Consider the following 21,720-nt stretch of genomic DNA (forward strand, 5'->3'; position numbering starts at 1 on the left):
AAGCTTGCTGGTTGGAAGAGGTTGTATTTGTCAAAAGGAGGTAGGCTTACTTTATTGAAGAGTACTTTGTCGAGTCTCCCAACTTATTATCTATCGCTGTTTACAATTCTGCAACACATAGCAAATAGATTGGAGAGGATTCAGAGGAATTTCCTGTGGGGGAGTTCTGATGATGTTTTCAGATATTCGCTTGTTGCTTGGGATAAGGTTGTTTGGCCGGTGGAGATAGGGGGTTTGGGGATTCGGAAGATTGGGCTTTTCAATCAAGCTCTACTTGGGAAATGGCTTTGGCAATTTGGGAAGGAAATTACTCATTTATGGCGTCAGGTAATAGCCACCAAATATGGAGAGGATAGTGGAGGTTGGTGCACTAGACTTGTGAGAGGGACTCATGGTTGTGGGTTATGGAAGAATATCAGGAAAGGTGCAGGCAATTTTTTTAGTCATGTGGTGTATGAAGCAGGAGAGGGCAATCGTATTCGGTTTTGGCACGACCCTTGGAGCGGTCCTACTCCTTTGAAGGAATTATACCCGGAATTGTTTGCATGTGCTGTGGTTAAGGAAGCTCTGATTTCTGACATGTTAATCTTTGCACCAGACGGGGGAGGTAGGAGTTGGAACTTCCGTTTCCGTCGTAATTTTAATGAAGGGGAGTTGAGGAGGTTTTATTCTTTCTATGGGCATGTTTCTGCCAGGATTCCTAGTGGGGAGGGGGAGGAAATTTTGATCTGGCAATTGAATTGTAATGGTGTTTTTGATGTGCGATCCTTTTATATTGCTTTATTGAAAGCCCCTTCTGTTTCTTTCCCTTGGCAGAGCATTTGGTGTGTAAAGGTACCTAAAAGGGTCTCTTTCTTTTTATGGACTGCTGCTAGGGGTGGGATTCTTACTATTGATAATCTAGTTAAGAAGACCTTGCCCCTTGTCAACTGGTGTTGTTTATGTAGGTGTGATGAAGAGACTGTGGATCACCTTTTGATCCATTGTAAGTTTGCATCTGCTTTGTGGAGTGAGGTCCTTAGTATGTTTGGGGTTCAATGGGTGATGCCGGACACTATTGTTTCTCTTCTTTTTGCTTGGAGGAATTGGTTGGGAACTTACTCTTCAAAGGTTTGGAATTTGGTACCAGCTTGCCTTATGTGGTTAGTATGGAAGGAATGCAATACCCGAACTTTTGAGGACGTTGAGAGTTCTATAGATAAGTTGAAGACCTTGCTTGTTAGGACTTTGTTTGAGTGGTCTCGTATTTGGGGGCTTACGCATTGTAGTGCCTTGTCTGATTTCCGTAACTCTATTAGTCTTTCCTTATGATTTGACTGTATCTGTTTCAAGGGCAGTGTGTTTACAATCGTAAACACATTGTTCTTTTTCATCAATAAAACTCTTATTATCTATCAAAAAAAAAAAAACTTGATGCACATGTGGAAGTGTTGGAAAAGAATTTTCCATCTCTTTTTTTCCTTCTTTCACCTTGCTATCTTCTTTTGATTCTAGAGTTTCCTCCATTAAGCTTGTAAATTGCTGTTTTAAATCATCTTCAAGTTGTCGAGATGTTTCAGTTTTCTGATTAGACTCTTCTACTTGTTCTTCTGGTTCCATGGACTTTGTTGCATGTTGATCTGACTGTTGTACTTGCTGTTTAGGGTCCACTAGTTGCTCATCTGGTTTTTCTACCTCTTTAGCAAAATTTTCTGACTTATCAGCATCGTGTTCCAGCTCTTCAACTTCCTTTTGTGGCTGTATAGCTCTTTGTTTTGGAGTTTCAGCAATATTCTTGAGGTTTTTCTGAGTTTCAGCAACATCCTTAGGCTTTGACCTCTTGTTTTCACTTCATTTGTCCTGAACTCATAGGCTTTAATACAATTCTTTCATTATTGAACATAAATTGATATGTATTATTCTTTTCACAATGATACACATCTTGGTCATAAAAGCCAAGGGCAGCCTAATAAGATGTGTCAGAGTCATAGGAATAACATCACACCATATAGAATCATTATATTGCTCATGAGAAATAGGAACCAAGCATCGTTTAGTTACCAAAATAGAAGTGCTGTTTATCCACACCACCTTGTATGGTTTTGGTCTTTTTGGATGTGGTTCCGTTGATAGCTTCAACCTTTCAACAGTAGCCTCAGAAACAACATTCATGTCACTGTCACCATCAATAATAAGCATCTGAGCTTCTGTTCCACAACACACTATGGTTTGAAATATTGAATTACACTTCCACTCCTCCTCTTGATTGGGTGCAGCAAGAATACGCCTAACAACCAAAAGAAGAGATGTGTCTTCTTCTAATTCTAGGAGATCATCAGCCAAAGTAGCCTTATCTTTCAACTCATTAGCAGTATTGAATTTGTAGTCAATATGGACTTTGTAATTTGGCTGCATAGTGGATGCTCTAGGGTCAACCTCTCTCAAAGGTGTTTTCCCAGCTTGGGAAGAAAACCTTTCTGTAAGGGGCTGCTTAAAACGCTTCTCAATCTTTAAAGCTAATTGGAATGCCTCAGCAACTGTGTGAGTTCGTTGTGTAATCATTTGGCTATGAATTTCAGCCCTTAATCCTGACTTTAATCGGGCTAAGATTTGTTGTGGATCTTAAATTCCTCTATGCCAAATTTTGAGGTCTTCAAATTTGTTTATTATACTCAACTACTGACATATTACCTTGCCTAAGAGTAGTGAATTTTTCAAAGATCTCATCTTCATAATCACGGGGCAAGTACTTTTGTTTTAGCTGCTGCTTCATGTCATCCCATCTAACAATTGGAGGCTGTCTAGCACATCGACAATCATACTCCACATCTCTCCACCAGATCCTAGCTTGTCCAATAAATTTCATAATAGCAAAACTGACCCTACTCTCATCGGACATGTCATACCCCTCAAAATAACTTTCCAAAGAAGCAAGCCAATCTGAAAATACATGGGCATCAATTGTTCCAGCAAAATATAGTACTTCTACACGAACTTTCTTCATTGTGTCTCCAGCCTTATTGCGATAATCAAGTCTCTCATAAGGATTTCTATAAGGATCAAACTTATTGCTTGAATTTCTGCTTTTGTGATGTAACCCTTCAAATCTGTCCGCAATTTTATAGGCATAGCTCTGCCTTTTTGGATCTATCATGCTTTCATGGTGCTGATTTGGGCTTTGATACCAATTTGATGCAGGACCGTTAAGAAAGTTCAGCACTATACTAGGTTTCTTGATGAATTCTTGAATAAGGAGTGATGTTTAAGAGCTTAGGTTAGAAGAGAATGAATGTTGACGGCTGTTTGGGGCTGAAACAGGGGATAAACTTAGCATCACACCTCGGAGAAGTTTGCACCACACAAACAAAGCTTAGAATAAGCTGCTGAATTTTATTAATCAAAATATTCTCCAAATAACATGACTACAAAAGAGCCTTTATATAGAGGCCATAGTTATCATTTTCCTAGTAGGACTTGGAATCTAAATAACTTATTCCTAGAATGAATAGGAATACTAATAATAATTAAATAAAAGGCTTAATAATACTTAAACATAAAATAAGACTCAGGGGCCTTTGGTATGGCCAAGGACAGCCCATTCCAGATTTCTAAAAATTACCAAATTGCCCTTATTTTAATAGAATTTAATTAAAACTGATCTAGCAGCTTCTCAACCTAAAAGACTCAATACAAGTAACTAAAATGACCTATCAAATGTGCAAAGAAGGTCCGACATCAAAACTAGACCACAATTCTTGAATCTTTGTATATTTAATCTTCTTTTTCCTTGAGCTCTTCCTTGTCCTCATTAATTATTATTTTTATTTGGTCTAGTGTCATAATTTACCCTTTTTTTTTGGGGGGGGGGGGTGTCTAGTGTCAAAATTTTCCTTTAAAAAAAAAAATTTGGATGAGGTTGTTTTGAAAACATGAATTAGTAGGAAAGTATCCTATTTTGTAGGCATTTTAAGTGAAGTTGGAGATATATTTTACCGGGTTGTCCTCAAGTTTTTTAGGTTTAGGGATCTTTTTGAATCACATAAAAGTTCAGTCTAAAGAGGGGAATCCTCTTTTATATATATATATATATATATATGAAATTCAATAATGTTCAATTTGATAAATTTTTTAACAACCTCACCATTGGATTACATGTTCTTAATCTCCATTTTTTGTAATTTTTTACAAAGATAAAGCATATGTGGAGATAATGTGTTCTAGCAGTATGTCATTCAGAGGTGCAACATTGACAACGAGGTATATCAGATATAACCTGAAGCTTATGTGTTTTATGCTTTGTATGCTAACTATGTTAGAAATTATTAATAAATAATGTGTTTAACAAATCCTATTTGAATGCTTTTTTTAGAGTTATTAGTATATTTGGGAGGATGGAGCTATTGCTATGCATGTTATTCTGGTGTCCATTGTCCATTTTCTTTTTGGCAATATGCTTCGGATCTCTTCCGAATGCAATCTCTTAGTTATTAGAGTATTAGAAAAGGAGCTAAATATTATTTGTTTTACGGAGCTTGCTATGACTTGGATGAAGGCATTTCTGGTCATCTTTTATTTGTAGTTGCCTTTTGAGCCTGGCAGGATTTTCATGTAAAGCCAGATCTGTTATCTTAATCCATTAGCCAAATATTCCATGTTATAGAGAAGGTATGTTTAAAAAAATTAAAATTGGTAAGTTACACGAACACAATGGGTCTTGAACCCATTACCTCACCCTCCATAAACTTCTAGGGAGAAGAGGTTCCAATTGTGCTAAAGCTAATTGGCCATGGACAAGGAAAATTGATCCATATTTGGTAAATTTATAGCACCAAAATTGGTTTGGTTTACTTTGTTTCTTCACCTATAAACCCACAAGATTCAGCCATTCCACACAGGATTCTTGCAAGTCTGCTATTAAGCACTCTTTGGTGCCAAACCATGCACATTCCTCCCTGTGATCGTGGGACATGATTGTGGATCAAATACAGTAATTGCCATAGTAGTTATTTCTGTATATGACCCTTATGCTGTTGGGGGTGTCAACAGCAGATTTAGTAATTGCCTTAGAGAGAATTCTGTGTATTTCTCCAGGCTTGTAAGGGTTTCCTTTGTACTTGAGATTAAGTAATAAAGGTTGGAGTGGGTTCCCTGTAAACACCGTGTGTGTGGTGTTGGCTAAGACCAAGTTAGGGACTTAGGGCCATCATAGGCAAAAAATTTGAGTGAAAAATTGACCATATGACAATTAGCTAATTTGGGGAGACAATGCAAGGGAAGCGAGCGTATTTCGCGGAGAGGAGAATTGGGTTTGTCCGCAGTGGAGATTCAAAAGTTCGAGGGTCTTGGTTATGGGATGAGTGGTAGCAGGCACCGGAGGATGGATGCTATTCATATTAGGAAGGAAAACCAAGTTTATAGTGCTGAGGATAAGAGGGCGTTGGCCATGTTTAATTATGAAGAGAAGGCCAAGCGTGAGCACAAGGTTATGGTTGATTTGCAGAGATTGGTGCAGCACCATATAGGGTAGGATGTTGATCCTAATAATGATCCCTTCGCTGCAATGAAGCCTGCAGATACTGCTGATGCATGATTTTTATGTATGTGATTGCTATCTGTATTGGTTTGATCTCATGTCCTTATATTTTCCTGTCTTTCATTGTCTACTTATAAACCAAATATTTTTGCTTGTTTATCAAAATGCTGATGTCACTCTTAGCAATGTTTTATTGATGGTTTGAAGTAATTAGTCACTACATTAGTCCTTCCAGAACATATTTTGATTGTTTTGGGTTTATAGTCAAATCGAGGGTCATATTGTCTTCTCCCAGTACCGCTATTATCATCTTCTTCATCAGTAGGAAGAGGTTTGTATTGAACTGTCGTCGAGATGCCATATCAATCAAACTCAACTCTTACTCAATCATAGGGATGAGTAAACAAACAACTGAGAAGAATTCTAGTTCAAGAATCAAATTAAGCACCCTAAAAAATACAGTGAAGTAATAGAACATAATAAAGAAGGGGCAAAATGCTTCAGCACAAACTAACACTTTCTTCCTCTCACAACTGCGTCGAGGTCAAAATCTGTCCCCCACCATTGGCATCCGAAAGCAGAATACATCCTAAAACAGAACTTAAAAAGGATCCATCTTTCAAATTCAATAAAAATCTTCCCAAGTAGACATACACTGCAACTCATGTAGGCTAAATAGGGAAGAACACTGCAGGAAAGTCTTTTATTTTTTCGGGGGCAAAATGATAGTATTTCACACCATGCATCAAACAAAAGTTGATGAGTGGGTTCCTTATCACACTGCCTAGAAAATTTCGGTATATTGCACCCGACTGAAAACAGAAAAGGGAAATCCACCCTTGACACCTTTTCCGAGTCTTACACTATTAATCTCCTTCATTTTACTACCATAAAGGGAACATTGAGTTCACGTCACTGGAGAACATATGCATCAATCTACAATATAAGAACTGGTACTATAACTCAAGTCAGGATATTTGATTTCAAAGTTCTATGGAAACAACTTTTCTTAATTTTTATACTGGGATTATATGCAGTTCTAGAATTCATTTGGTCTTACCGTCTAAACTTGTGTAAAGAAATGATACTAAGCTTGGAATAAATCCATATTTGATGAGAAAATAATATAGAACACTTTTCGTACCAGTATAAACAGGTGTCCTGATGGATATTCACCTTTTGCTTGTTCCTTGGATGGGTCCGTGGCTATTTTCCATTTTGAGGTGAAAGAACTTGGCCACAGACTAAGTGAAACTGAATTGGATGAGTTAAAAAGAAATCGTTATGGAGATGTGAGAGGTCGACAGGCAAACTTAGCAGAAAGTTTGGCACAATTATTGCTTGAAGAAGCTTTAGTTAAGAAAACTGCAAGCAAAAAAGTTGTTCCAGACATTCAACAAAAGCAGAAACTTGTAAAATCTTCAGTTGATGCAGGATTTGCAACAAAGAGTGAGCCTCAAGCTGATGACAGGAAGAAGAGTGCTGGAATTGCTGGTGATGGGTTGAATAAGGTGTCAACTTCTGCCCGGATTTCCAGTCCTGTAAAACAAAGAGAATATAGACGCCCAGATGGCAGAAAGAGGATTATTCCAGAAGCAGTTGGAGTGCCTGTTCAGCAGGAAAATCTTTCTGTTGGGGCTCAGATCCAGGTGCTTAATTTTCCTCTTATGTCGTCTGATCATCGAAAGGATGATAATGGGTTGGTTCGAACTGGGGGCGGCTTTATAGGAAATTCTGTCAGGGAGACACTAGGCAGAAGCTCTGATTTAAAGGAGCATTCAGGGGTCACTGCAAGGGCTACAATTTCTGATAGCCTAATTATTGAGAAAGTTCCGGTTGCTACAGGCAGAGATGGAAGCATCAATGTGGAACAGTCGGGGAATGTTAAGGCTTCTACATCTTTGTTTCCTGCTTCTAATACGTCTCTTTCTATGAGGGTGTTTGATAAGAAAGAAGGATTTGATGCCTTACCAATTTGCTTTGGAAGCTCGACCTAGAGAACATGCTGCAAATGATATTGTTGGGGTGGGAAATACATTTATGATGAAAGAAACAGAAATTGTTTGCACTAGGGGGTCTCAAACTCTTTGGTCTGATAGGAGGGAAAGTCACTGTTCTAGCTGGAAATGCAAACTTCTGGTCAGTTGGATGTGAATTTGGATGCCTATAGGTGTGTATTGAAGTTTCAATGTTTTGTTTTGTATTTAGTTTTGAAATGTTCTCAACATTTTATTTTTCTATAATTTAAGGGACTGCATGGTGTATTTTGATTATTACTCTTCATGATTGCGATCCGGATCATTGCATCATATATTAGGCACAACTGTTGATTTTTTATTTATTTATTTATTATTATTATTATTTTTTTATAATCTTGAACCACCGAATTAGTTGCATGTTGTTTCTAATGCCTTGTAGATACAAATCTTTCTCTGCCAAACTATTTTGTTATAAAAAAAGAATTTGGCATTGACAAACTTTTCTAGACATTACCATTAAAAATTACCGATTGTCCTAAAAGCTTAAATTGGTAAGAAATAGTGAATTTAATCATTTATTTTAAAACCCAATAACACCTGGGCCTAAATTGCCCTTATTAAGTGGGGCTTAACACATGAATTGTTTTCATGGGAGGTAACATGGAGACATAGTTTAAACCCATGACTTCCTGCTATGATATAATGTTAAATTATCAATTGTCCTAAAAGTTTGAGCCATTAGGAATCATTTAACCTAACAATCAATCATGGGTAGTGAATTTAATAATTTAAAATAACACTCCATTCACACGTGGGCCTAAACTGTCCTTATTAAATGGGGCCTAACACATGAATTTTTATCATGGGAGGCAATTGGGGAGACATTTTTTGAACCCATGACCTCCTATTCTGATATTATGTTAAATTATCGATTGTCTTAAAAGTTTGAGCATTAGGAAATTGTGAAATTAATCATTTAACCTAACAATCACTCGTGGGGTCCCTTGACTAATGATGTACTTCAATTATAACTTATAAATCAATAAAGCTTTCTAACTTTAAATATATAAATAAATAAATAAACATTTAAGGTCAAATAAATTTCATCTTTTTCACTACATTTCAACTCGAAGTAGCGGATTAGATCATTCAAAATCCACACACAAACCTTAAATCTCCATTTCTTTGCCAATCTTTTTCCTTTCAGTATATAATTCTTTCTTAGTTTCAAAATATGAAAAATCATTGAAGGCAGCTAAGTAAATTAACCTATGTATGAAAAATATGTTATAGTCTACACATATTACATTTTGTACATTTTGTATAATGATTACATTCTTATATAATTCGCTATTTATTTTTATTAATGTAAATTAATAATTATTTAATTAATTTTGCTTTCAATCTTGTCTTTAATTTTGTCACCCCTAAATTGAAATCCTAGCTCTGTTATTGATGAAAAATGATTACTATACTTCCTCTTCTTTAACAATAAATAGTAAGAACAAAAGAATAGGAACAAAAATAATACTTATGCAAATTAACACAATTTCAAAAAGGGAAATGTAATTTTGAACAATTGAACTTTCTGTGACCTTTCTATGTAATAGTGTTACAGAGATGTGCATAAGAAGAATTGATATTGGCTAGACAATATGAGGTTCTTTGGTTTGCTAGCTTGATATTGGCATTGGTGTGGTGTGAGCCGCCAGGGTTATTTTAATTCAATTAGGGAAAATTTAACAAATGCCCTAAGGACATTGGTTTAGGAAATATATTTATAATTTTTTATGGAAAAATGAAAAAACTACTATTTTCGACAACTTTTTATATTTCGCATGAAAGTGGTTTCAAAGCTTTTATTAAATGATTTATTAACAAATAACCTAAGGACGTTAACCGGACCCATTAAGTTTTTATTCTATGTAACTTTACATTATTGTTGGAAAATATAATAAAGTTCTATCAAAAGGGGGGGACAAAAGATCATTGGTGGCGAAATCCTTGTATTCGATTTGCGAATATGAGACTGATATATGGGCCCCATGGTTATAAGGTCCACATGTCAGTCTCACATAGGGTTTATACACTAAGTATATAAGATACTTTCTCACTATAGTAAGGTCTATCATTAATAGCTTTTTGCCAATTTTGAGTGATGAGTGATTCTTGGAAATATATATTAAATGAATGGGAATATTTGATCAAGATCACGTACAACTCATGGTTGAATAATAAAACCGCAATATCGATGAAGCTTCGCAATTCAAGGATGTAGGTACCAAGAACTTTTGCCTTTGGCTTTGGCTTTTTTGGCTTGATTGCCTTGCCTTGCCTTGGCTTGAATTCTTTGTCCCACATTGGAAAGATAGCTTAACCAACCAATGTGGGACAAAGAATTCAAGCCAAGGAACCAAACTAGTGGTACTCTTTCTCATTGGCTCATCCCTTATAAGGGAGAAAGAGGAAAGCTATCTTTCCAATGTGGGACAAAGAATTCAAGCCAAGCCAAGGCAAGACAATCAAGCCAAAAAAGCCAAAGTCAAAGGCAAAAATTCTTGAGTACCTACAATAAAAGGATCCTTTTATTGTAGGTACTCAAGAATTTTTGCCTTTGCCTTTCGCTTTGGCTTTTTTGGCTTGATTGCCTTGCCTTGCCTTGGCTTGAATTCTTTTTGTCCCACATTGGAAAGATAGCTTTCCTTTTTTTACCTTATAAGGGATGAACCAATGAGAAAGAGTACTACTAATTTGGTTACTTTGATTGACTTAAAAAAAAAAATTTGAAAGAGAGATGGAAGACTTTGATTAACTTGACAGCATATATAAATGTTAATTTAATACTCATTAATAGCTTTTCGTTATAAGGCCCAAATGTTAGCATATACGATATTTTATCACAAGAGAAATATTATGTCTAAACATTTCTACAATACTTTCATAACAAATCATAGGTAGTAGATTATTACTTGTTGTTAATGGTGGTCAAAAAAGTAATTTCAATGGTGAATTCATATTAAAAATCCGTAACAACCTACCACCTAGGATTTGTTGTGAAAAAACCGTGAACTTAGCACTTCTCCTATCACAATGTTGGGGTCTATCATTAATAACTTTTCATTACAGGCCCAAAATAGGAATGACCTTTAAATGTAAGGACTAAAAGTACATTTACGCAAAAAAAAAAAAAAAAAAAAAAAAAAAAAGTTGAGCCAACAGTTTCATAAAATTTAATAATGAGAAAGGAGAAGCAGAAAGGAAAGAATGGTGGATGAGAGAAGATAAAGATGAAAGAAGATAATGGTGAAAGAAAACATCATATTAATTTTGGTGCTTTATTAAAATATATTCTCTGATAAATGAAATATAAATCACAAATAAAATAAAATTATAATACCTTCTTGAAGTGATTCATTTAAGTCAAAGCAATCTTTTGGAGCAAAGTATTGAGTCTCACTTGCAACTACATTCCCGTCCAATAGTGCTACAATATACATGCAATAAAAATTAATATCATATTAATTTTATATTTTAACCTATTTTTAAAAAATAACTATGAATCAAATAAAATTCAATAATGGTAACTTGTTTAATAATTCTTCAATCCTTGACATTTCTTCATCCTTTCTTCTCTTTGATATTGGTAAAGGGAAAAAAATTGATTTTGATACTGGTAAAGTGAAAGAAAGTAAATAGTAAAATATTAGGCTGTGTTTGTTTTGGGTGTAAATGATTTCATGTGTGTTTGGTAAGCTCAGGAAAATGGGTCAAACGGAAATCATTTTCCGTGTTGACCGTAAAATAGCACTCTTGAGGCATAAAACCATTTCAGCCTTTATTTTACCTTCAAATCAATTACACCCGAGGGAAGCTTCTCACACTCCAAGCACTCCTCACACTTCTCCCTCCCAGAACTCCTCACAGACACACTCCAAGGCAGTTGTGACCGAGCTCTACAGAGCAAGACACGCCAACGCAAGTCACCGTCCGACGACCCAGTTTGTGCTCCTCACGCCAGTCCGTGCTCCTCCGCCAACCCACAGTCCGCCGATCCACCCACGTTGAGTTTGATTCACCCTTTATTTCACTGCGACAACCTCACCTGACCTCCGATCCACCCTCTACTCAGTCCAATCTAGTCACCTCACCTCCGATCCACACACCTTCGACCCATCCTCTACAAAAGCCGATCCACCCACAGTCTTTCCCTAAATCTTTCTCTCTTTGATCTTTGATTTTTGTTGTTGTTGTGGTGGTGTGGGTGGTGGTGCTTTGGTGGTTTTTCTGTTGTGTGATGGTGGGTTTTGTGTGGATAGTGGTGGATTTTTTGCGGGTGATGGTGGATTTTATGATATAAAATTTGTTTGGAAGCTGAAAAAATGACTAAGAAAATGTCAAAAATTTGTAGAAAAATAGAATTTTCAAAATGTTACCAAACACTGAAAATTGTTTTCTAATATAATTTTTCAAATGCAACCAAACACTAGAAAATATTTTCCTTTTCCGAAAATATTTTCACTTGAAAATATTTTACACCCAGAAAATATTTTACATTGAAACAAATCGCAGCCTTAGTAAAATAATATTTGGTGGTAAATAAAAAGTAAAATGGAAAGAAACGTGTTAAGAGGATTTTGTGGATAGAATAAAAATATTCCCTTGCCAGCTGTGTCTTCTTTAAGAGGACAATTTTGTCCAATTTTTTATTGCTTGCTGTGTAGTGTTTTTTCATCCATGTATTCAATTTTTTTTATTAATATGGGACTCACATGGCAAACCTTAAGAAAGCATGCTTGTTAACGTTTTCCACTTGACTTTGACTGACGAAGGATTCTTCAAAATACCCTTTATTTTTTTAATGAATGAGAATATTTTATCAAGAGTAGGTAGACCACGTACAAGACTTTTTTTTTTTTTTTTTTTTTTAGAAACAAACACACACATAAGAGAGAGAGAGAAAGAAGTTCTAATACAAAGATATATCACAACTCCACTTAAAAACTATTATAATTTTTAAGGGAGGGTGGGGCAAGTTATAAACACGTATAAAACATGGTGGAACAATAAAGCTACAAATTTATTACTTGTTGTTAATGGTGGTCAAAAAAGTAATTTCAATGGTGAATTTATATTAAAAATTCATAATAACCTACCACATAGGATTTGTTATGAAAGTATTGTGAAAAAACTATGAACTTCGCACTTCTCCTCTCACAATGTTGGGGTCTATCATTAATAACTTTTCATTACGGGCCCAAAATAGGAATGACTCTTAAATATAGGGATCAAAAGTGCATTTACAAAAAAAAAAAAAAAAAAGACAGAAAAGTTGAGCCAACCGTTTCATAAATTTTAATAATGAGAAAGGAGAAGCAGAAAGGAAAGAATGGTGGATCAGAGAAGATAAAGATGAAAGAAGATAATGGTGAAAGAAAACATCATATTAATTTTGGTGTTTTATTAAAATATATTCTCTAATAAATGAAATGTAAATCACAAATAAAATAAAATTATAATACCTTCTTGAAGTGATTCATTTAAGTCAAAACAATCTTTTGGAGCAAAATATTGAGTCTCACTTGCAACTACATTCTTGTCCAATAGTGCTACAATATACATGCATCAAAAATAAAAATTAATATCATATTAATTTTATATTTTAACCTATTTTTAAAAAATAACTATGAATCAAATAAAATACAATAGTGGTACATTGTTTAATAATTCTTCAATCCTTGACATTTCTTCATTCTTTCTTCTCTTTGATATTGGTAAAGGGGAAAAAATTGAATTTGATATTGGTAAAGTGAAAGAAAGTGAATAATAAAATATTAGTAAAATAATATTTAGTGGTAAATAAAAAGTAAAATGGAAAGAATAAGAGGACAATTTTGTCAAAAGAATAAAAATATTCCCTTGCCAACCGTGTCTTCTTTAAGAGGATAATTTTGTCCAACTATTTCTTGTAAGCCGAGTCTTCTTTAAGAGGACAATTTTGTTCAATTTTTTATTGCTTGCCGTGTAGTGTTTTTTCATCCATGTATTCAATTTTTTATTAATATGGGACTCACATGGCAAACCTTAAGAAAGCACGCTTGTTAACGTTTTCACTTTTCACTTGACTTTGACTGACGAGAGATTCTTGAAAATACCCTTTATTTTTTTAGTGAATGAGAATATTTTATCAAGAGTAGGTAGGCACGTACAAGACATGGTGGAACAATAAAGCTACAAATTTTTTTTAATGAATGAGAGTAGACCGCGTCAACACATGGTGGAACAATAAAGCCACAAATTTTTGTTTTTTTTTTAATGAATGAGAATATTTAAGATGAAAAGCACATTTTAATCTCTATATTTTCAGGTGATTTCATTTTAGTCCCTACATTTTATTTTTATCGCTTTTAGTCCCTATCCTGAAAAACGCTTTTTATTTTGGTCCCTGCCGTTACATCAGAAACGGAAAAGGCTAATGTGGCAAACGGTATGAATAAATAATATTAAATTAATGTTCATGTGGCCTAAATTAATAATAAAAAATGTTTTTTGACATTAAAAAATGTCACGTTAGCATTTAAATTAAAAAATTAATTTTAACTAAATAAAAAAAATTAAAAACAAAAAATCACATTAATTAAGATCTGAGTGGATTTTGAACCTAAAAATTTTGAAACCCAAAAAATTATCATTTTTTTTTCTCTTTTTTGGGAAGAATACAAAGAACTCTGAACAGAATATGAATTCATGTTCTTCAAGCTCTAGATAGCCCCAAATGGAAAAAATAAACAAAGCAAATATTATGTTAAAGAGCCCCATGCTATCTCACCCGATTCAAACACAAACCAAATTTAAAGCCTCTCTCTCTCAGATCAAGACCCATGGCCTCCTCAAAGCCCCTCTCTCTTCAGATCAAGACCCAATCATCACCTTCATGGCCATGGTTTTCAGATCTCGTCTTTTCTTATCTCAAGCTCTCCTCTCACACAAACCCTCGGCTCTTTCTCTCTCTCTCTTTAGATTGATCTAAACCCTCGGCCACTGTTGTATGATGTTTGGATTTGAAAACCATAAACCAAACCCAGAAAGGATCCACTGCCATTCGTGGCTGTGGTGGTCAACGGTGAAGGATTAAAGCTTGAGGAGCTTCGGCCTGGGTTCCTCACGGTGAAACAAAAGTAGAAGATCGGATGGTTGTGATTGGTTTGAAGATCGGTGAAGGATTAAAGCTTGTGGATGTGGATGTGGTGGGTTTGAAGATTTTGGATCATTGGTTTGAGTTTAGTTTTGGATCGTTGGGTTTCAAATCGCGGATCGTTGTGATTTTGTGTTTGGATTGTTGGGTTGTTGCTGAAGATGGATTGATGGCTTTGTGTTTGTATTTGTGTTTGTTTTCTTGTTGATTTTTGGGTATGTGTTTTCTTTTTTGTGTTTGGTTGACAAGAGAGATCTACTGCTGGGTTTGTGTTTGTGTTATTGCTTGAGACCGGTTTGTGTTTGGTTGACAAGAGAGATCTACTGCTGGGTTTGTGTTTGTATTCTTGCTGGAGATCGGTTTGTGTTTTTGTGTTTGGTTGACAAGAAAGGGTAAGAAAATACTAGAAAATCTGGGCATGTGTTCTTATATTTAAAATCTGGGTTTGTGGCCTTTAGTGTTCTTGTTAAAGATGAAAACATATTTTTTTTTTTTTTTTTAATTTTGGGTTTTTGTTCTTGGATCTGGGTTTGTGTTTTTGTTGTTCTTGTTCAAGACACACTTAGATTCAATTCATATGATTTTTAATTTTTAATTTTTTTATTTAGTTAAAATTAATAAATTAATTTTTTTAATTTAAATGCTGACGTGGCATTTTTTAATGTCAAAAAACATTTTTTATTATTAATTTAAGCCACGTGGACATTAATTTAATATTATTTATTCATGCCGTTTGCCACGTTAGCCTTTTCCGTTTTTGATGTAACGGCAGGGACCAAAATGGGAAGCGTTTTTCAGGATAGGGACTAAAAGCGGTAAAAATAAAATGTAGGGACTAAAATGGGAATCACCTGAAAATGTGGGGACTAAAATGTGCTTTTCGCCAATATTTAAACAACGTGAACACACGGTTGAACAATATTCATGTCTTTCATTTTTTGAAGGGTATCACTATTATCTATCAAAATCAAAATGGACACGTGTTTAAGTTGGAAGTATTTCAGTCTACTACTTTCCTTGCTCTTCTTCCATTCTCAATTCCCCTTTTCTTCTTCCTTGTCTTCGAACTCACAATGCTTTGCTCTACTCCATTTTAGTCACTCTCTTTCTCTCAGTAGTTATTTTGAGTGTTTTAATTCTTATCCAAAGACAGGGTCTTCGAAGGAGGATAACGACTGCTGCACTTGGGATGGTGTCGTCTGTGACAATTCCACTCGACATGTCATTGCCCTTGACCTTAGTTACGGTTACCTTTCTGGGTTCATGGATTCCAACAGTACCCTTTTCCTTCTTCACCATCTCAGGACCTTGAATCTCCCTGGGAATAACTTCTATGGCTCCCTAATTTCACCTGAGTTTGGCAAGTTTCAGAGTTTGACACATCTTAACTTATCCTATTCTGCCTTTACAGGTGAAATCCCATATGAAATCTCCCAGTTGTCTTCGCTTGTTTCACTTGATCTTTCTTCCAATTCTCTATCAATCAAAACATCAGTTTGGAAAAGAGTCATTGGTAACTTTACCCAGTTAAGGGAACTTCTTTTGGATGGCATAAATATGTCCTCAATTAGACCTAATTCTTTGATGAACCTATCCTCCTCTTTGACAACTCTTAGTCTCCAAAACTGTGGCTTGTAGGGAAAACTCGAATTAAACATCTTCCGCCTTCCAAGTATGCAAACCCTTGATCTTGGAGGAAATTGGAATCTTGAAGGTTCTCTTCCAAAGTCTAATTGGAGCAGTAGCTCCCTAAAGTACCTAAATCTCTATTTGACAAACTTGTCAGGAGAGTTACCTGATTCTATCGGCAGTTCTAAACTTGAACACCCTTTCCAAATAACAATAATATTTTAACAATTTCGTTAGTTGCCCAGTTTTGAAAGAATGTGTGAAACTAGCATCTCGAGTTTTAGAAACTCAAGATTTAATTAGAACTCGAGTTTTTAAAGCTCGAGTTTAGTGTTTTTGTGCTACCATTAGTTGGAAAAAATTGCCACGTGGAGCCACGTAGAAATCGAGTTTATAAGACTCGAAATCTGCAGAATAAAAACAAATCCACAGTTTCAAACAGTTCATTACAAAATCCTCAAAGTTCAAACACTCACTCACCCGAACACCCTTTCGCATCGCCCTCTCAAACTCACTCACTCACTCACTCACTCACTCATAAAGCAAATCCGTAGCCCATTGCTGAAGCAAATTCGTTGCCCACTGTCATGAAGGTAGTCTCTCAAGCAATCGTAGCTCATTGTCGCCATTCATAGCCCACCGTGCAGAAGGTACTCTCTCTTTCTTCTCAATACTTTGTCATTTTTGCTTCTTAGATTCCTCTGTTTGTCTCTCTCTTTCTCCAATTTTAGATTTTGGAATTCCACCGTGACCTAGGATTTTTCGGATCTTTTTGGGTTTTTTTTTTTGTGTGTTTTTTTTGTTGGTGTTCTGAGAATATAGTCGTCGTCATCATCATCATCATCCTCATCCTCCTCCTCCTTATCATCATCATCGGCATGAACATCATCATGCTCTACATGTCAAAAAAACTCATATTGAGCATCCGAAACTATAACTTGTAAACTTGTTTGTGTTTGTTGGATTTCCTCGATACCAACTTCTGTACACGGCTCCAACTGTATGCACAACTCAATGTTAATTACTTCAAGTATTCTCTCCAACTTGTCAAACATGATCTTCACATGTTTGTCTGTTTCTATCGCCATATACTTGTAATTAATCCGGTGCTTCAGGATTTCATTTGGCATACGATAAGTAATTTGTATGTTGTGCACAGGAGGATTTTCACACAACTCTTCCATAACCATCATCTTCAATTCGTCAAGGGTTTTCAACCTACGATCAATTTGGGTATAATAGCTCTTTATACCCAGTCCTTCAAATGGCAATCCCTTGTTCACATTGGCATTCTTCAACATACCACCGTGGTATAGGATTATATCAATTTCAGGCATTGTGAACCTGTTAAATTCAAGTTACTATGTTAGTTAAAAAACATTTTAAAGTTCCCTGATCTAAAAGAAACTTGAAGCAAGTCTTTAACTTTCTAATAAAAAGAAACGGCCAAGAAATTTTTTTAATTTGATTTTCATGATACAAACTGAACATTTTTTTTCTAAAATTTTGGCTGTAGTACGACTATATTTAACAATTGGACATATACAAATCCATTTGTCCTTCCTATATACAAGAAGCTAATTATAGCAGGATGGTATGAGAGGCAAAGACATGTAAAGCAAAAGATAATTGCAAACACAATTTTTTGTAACACATACAAAATTGCAAAAGCTAATTGCAAAAGATAATGGGGGACTAAATAATTGCAAAAGATATCATATAATTTTGTAACACATACACAGCCAAAATTTTTTGTAACACATACAAACACCCCCCCTCCCCCCAAAAAAAAAGAATCAAGACCTTTTTAGTATTTCCAACATATTTCATGCTTAAGACATCAATATCAATTGAAATCTCAGTCAACCATTTTATAAGATTCCAAGACTAGCTTTAATAACCACATCAGATTGGACCTTTTAGCCAAATGAACACACAGTACACACCCATTAGAAATTAAATCTGCTTCAAGATTGTGACTGTTCTCAACAAAAGCCCCTTCGAAAAAGAATAAGAGAACCTCTGCTATTCTGTACAGAGCACTTTGGTAATGATTCCATGAAAAGTCGTTACAAGATTAAAGTCCATAAATTTTTTTTTTCACACATACACATCTATATTAACTTGTACTAGAAGTAGATAGCTTATTTTCTAACCTTTTATCAAAAAGAAGTAGAGAGCTTATTATTGAACAAAAGGAAGATACCAGAACCTTGATTACCTTAAAGATTACAATAGACTTTATTTCTATCTACAACCATACATCACCAAAAGAGGCTAGGCTACATCACCTTATTTCTGAGGTTAATTGCAACTTTCTACCCTAAACAATGAGGTCAATTGCAATGTTCATCCTAAACTATAAATTTTTGTAATTTACACTTATTCTGATACTCAAACTCTTTAACCCACACCCATAGACAACTAATACCCAACTACAATAACAATCAAATCAAAAACCCTTACCTGAGATATGAAATTGTTGAGAGGGAAGAGTAGTGAGAGAGGCAGTGTGGTGAGTGAGAGTGAGAGGCAATGTGGTGTGAGAGTTATGGGTAAGTGAGAGTTAGTGAGGCTGATTGTATGGGTGAGAGTTAGTGAGGCAGAGAGTTAGTGAGGATGCTCTGTTTTTAGGTGAGAGGTTGTGTCTGTGTTTATAAAATTTTGTAGACTACGTGTTTAAAAAAATTTTCTCAGCAAAACTCGAGTCTATAAGACTCGAGTTCTATACAAATTTTAATTAAAAACTCTTCTTAAATATCGAGTCTTAAAGACTCGGTTTTTGCTATGTAAAAATTGAGTCTTTAAGACTCGAGATCTACCATTTTAAGCCAACTCAACAATTCAAAGCAAGTGAAAAGCGAGTTTGTAAAATTCAATTTTTAATTAGATCTCGAGTTTTAGAAACTCGAGATGTTAGTTTTCTTAAATTTTTGAAAAGTTGCCTAACTTACTACATAGAAGCCCCTCACTAGTCTACTCTGCAAATTCCCTCGTCTAAACTTTTTGGAGTATTTGAATCTTAATCGTTGCAATTTTACAGGGGCAATTCCAACATCACTTAGAAATCTCACTCAAATTATTTATTTGGATCTGTCATATAATAGTTTCAATGGTGAGATTCAAAAATTGCCACTTTTAAATTTTAGGTGTTTTTGTCTGACACTTCAAACTGACAATTTTTTAAATTATTGTGGATTCAACAGGTTTGTTGCCGTTGTCAATATTTGACTTGCCGAATCTCTCCGGTTTATACCTTGACCATAATCAATTTGTGGTCCCCTTCCTAATCACATAAGTGGTTTGAATCTTCTAATTGATCTCTCTTTAAGTTCAAATTTCCTAAATGGGACACTCCCATCTTGGTTATTTAGTTTGACCTCTTTGGTGAGGTTATCTCTTGATTATAATCAATTCATTGGTGAGATAGGGGATTTCAAGTATTATAATTCCTTGGATTTCCTTGATTTGAGCTATAATATGCTACAAGGCTCTATTCTTAGCTCAATATCTAAACTTGTGAACCTTACTTCTCTATCTCTCTCATCAAATAACCTACATGGCTCTATTCCTAGCTCAATATATAGACTTGTGAACCTTACTTCTCTAGATCTCTCATCAAATAACCTACAGGGCTCTATTCCTAGCTCAATATCTAGACTTGTGAACCTTACTTCTCTAGATCTCTCATCAAATAACCTGAGTATTATGTTGGACTTAGAAATTTTCTCAAACCTCACATAACAAAGTCAGTCTCAACAACAATCTAACATTTACCTTGCCCAATCTGGAGAGCTGGTACTTGTCTTCTTGCAACATTAGTGAATTCCCAGTTTTCCTAAGAACAGCAACAAATTTACAAAACCTAGACCTTTCCTATAACATAATTCATGGTCAAACTCCAAAATGGTTGGGAGCTGTGGGGAGGAATTCATTATATTTTCTGGATCTTTCTCACAAGTTGCTTCAAGGACCATTCCCCATGTTAAATTCTCTTAACCTTCAATATCTCTTTGCCTCCCATAACAATTTAACTGGGGAAATTCCTTCTTTAATTTGCAATGCAAGTTCCCTTAAAATTCTAGATTTTTCTCATAACAACTTTAGTGGCACAATTCCAAAGTGTTTGGTACTCTCTAATTTTCTCAGTGTGTTGGATTTGAGAATGAATAGCCTTAATGGTACCATACCTGCAACCTTTTCAATGGGAACAAATTTGAGAAATATTAACCTTAATGACAATCAATTGGAAGGGCCATTGCCACGATCTTTGGAAAATTGTACAAACTTAGAAAGTCTAGATCTTGGAAACAATAAGATAAATGGCACCTTCCCCTATTGGTTGGGAAGTATTCTAAAACTGCAGGTTCTAGTCATTAGATCAAATAAATTTCGAGATCGTATAGGCAATTCTAAGACCCAATTTCCTTTCTTAAATTTGCGAATCCTAGATATCTCTAACAAGGATTTTAATCATCCTTTGCCAAGAAATTTTTTCAAATATTTGAAAGCCATGATGAATGTGGATGAAGGAGAAGTTGGGTTGAAATATATGGGAGATGAGTATTATCATGATTCTTTGAATGTGATGATAAAAGGGTCCAATATTGAGTTAGTGAGAATCCTAACTATCTTCACAACCATTGATTTTTCAAACAATAGTTTCATAAGGGAGATTCCACAGATAATTGGAAGCCTTCATTCACTCAAGGGGCTCAACTTTTCTCGCAATAACCTTACAGGTTATATTCCATCATCTTTTGGAAATTTAACTAATCTTGAATGGTTAGACCTCTCTTTCAACAAGCTCGGAGGGGAGATTCCCAAGCAATTGGCAGATATTCCGTGGCTTGCAGATTTAAAGCTATCACATAATCAAACAATAGTTTCATAGGGGAGATTCCACAGATAATTGGAAGCCTTAATTCACTCAAGGGGCTCAACTTTTCTCGCAATAACCTTATAGGTTAAATTCCATCATCTTTTGGAAATTTAACTAATCTTGAATGGTTAGACCTCTCTTTCAACAAGCTCGGAGGGGAGATTCCCAAGCAATTGGCAGATATTTCGTGGCTTGCAGATTTAAAGCTATCACATAATCAACTTACAGGACAAATACCTTTAGGGAAGCAATTCGATACATTCAACAATGATTCATACACCGATAACTTGGGATTATGTGGATTTCCATTGACAAGAACATGCAGCAACCATGAGATAAAGCAACCACCACCATCGACCTTGCAACAAGAAGACAACTTAGAGTCTAAAAATGGGTTTGGTTGGCAAGCTATATCGATAGGTTATGGATGTTGAGTGATATTTGGAACATTAATGGGATATGTTATGTTTAAAATTGGAAAACCAAAGTGGATTGTGAGGATGGTCAAACTAGAGCAACATATCTT

The 21,720-nt window shown here is 35.2% G+C and overlaps 1 protein-coding gene across 1 annotated transcript; it reads left to right on the forward strand.

Moving 5' to 3' along the window:
* Nucleotides 1–20,065: 20,065 nt before the first annotated feature.
* LOC126721883 (receptor-like protein 9DC3) lies at nt 20,066–21,628 on the forward strand. Its single transcript, XM_050424961.1, has 2 exons — nt 20,066–21,104; nt 21,329–21,628. Exons 1-2 carry the CDS (start codon nt 20,295–20,297, stop codon nt 21,626–21,628), a joined length of 1,110 nt encoding a protein of 369 aa, XP_050280918.1. The 5' UTR covers nt 20,066–20,294.
* Nucleotides 21,629–21,720: the final 92 nt, after the last annotated feature.

Source organism: Quercus robur, chromosome 1, assembly GCF_932294415.1.
Source record: "Quercus robur chromosome 1, dhQueRobu3.1, whole genome shotgun sequence".
Lineage (NCBI taxonomy): Eukaryota > Viridiplantae > Streptophyta > Magnoliopsida > Fagales > Fagaceae > Quercus > Quercus robur.

Bases quoted from the DNA above. Each gene is read 5' to 3' on its own strand.
- LOC126721883 (XM_050424961.1), top strand. From the start codon at position 20,295: ATGTTAAATTCTCTTAACCTTCAATATCTCTTTGCCTCCCATAACAAT. The intron at 21,105-21,328 runs CTCTCTTTCAAC...GAATGGTTAGAC, and splicing joins CTAATCTTGAATGGTTAGAC to CTCTCTTTCAACAAGCTCGG.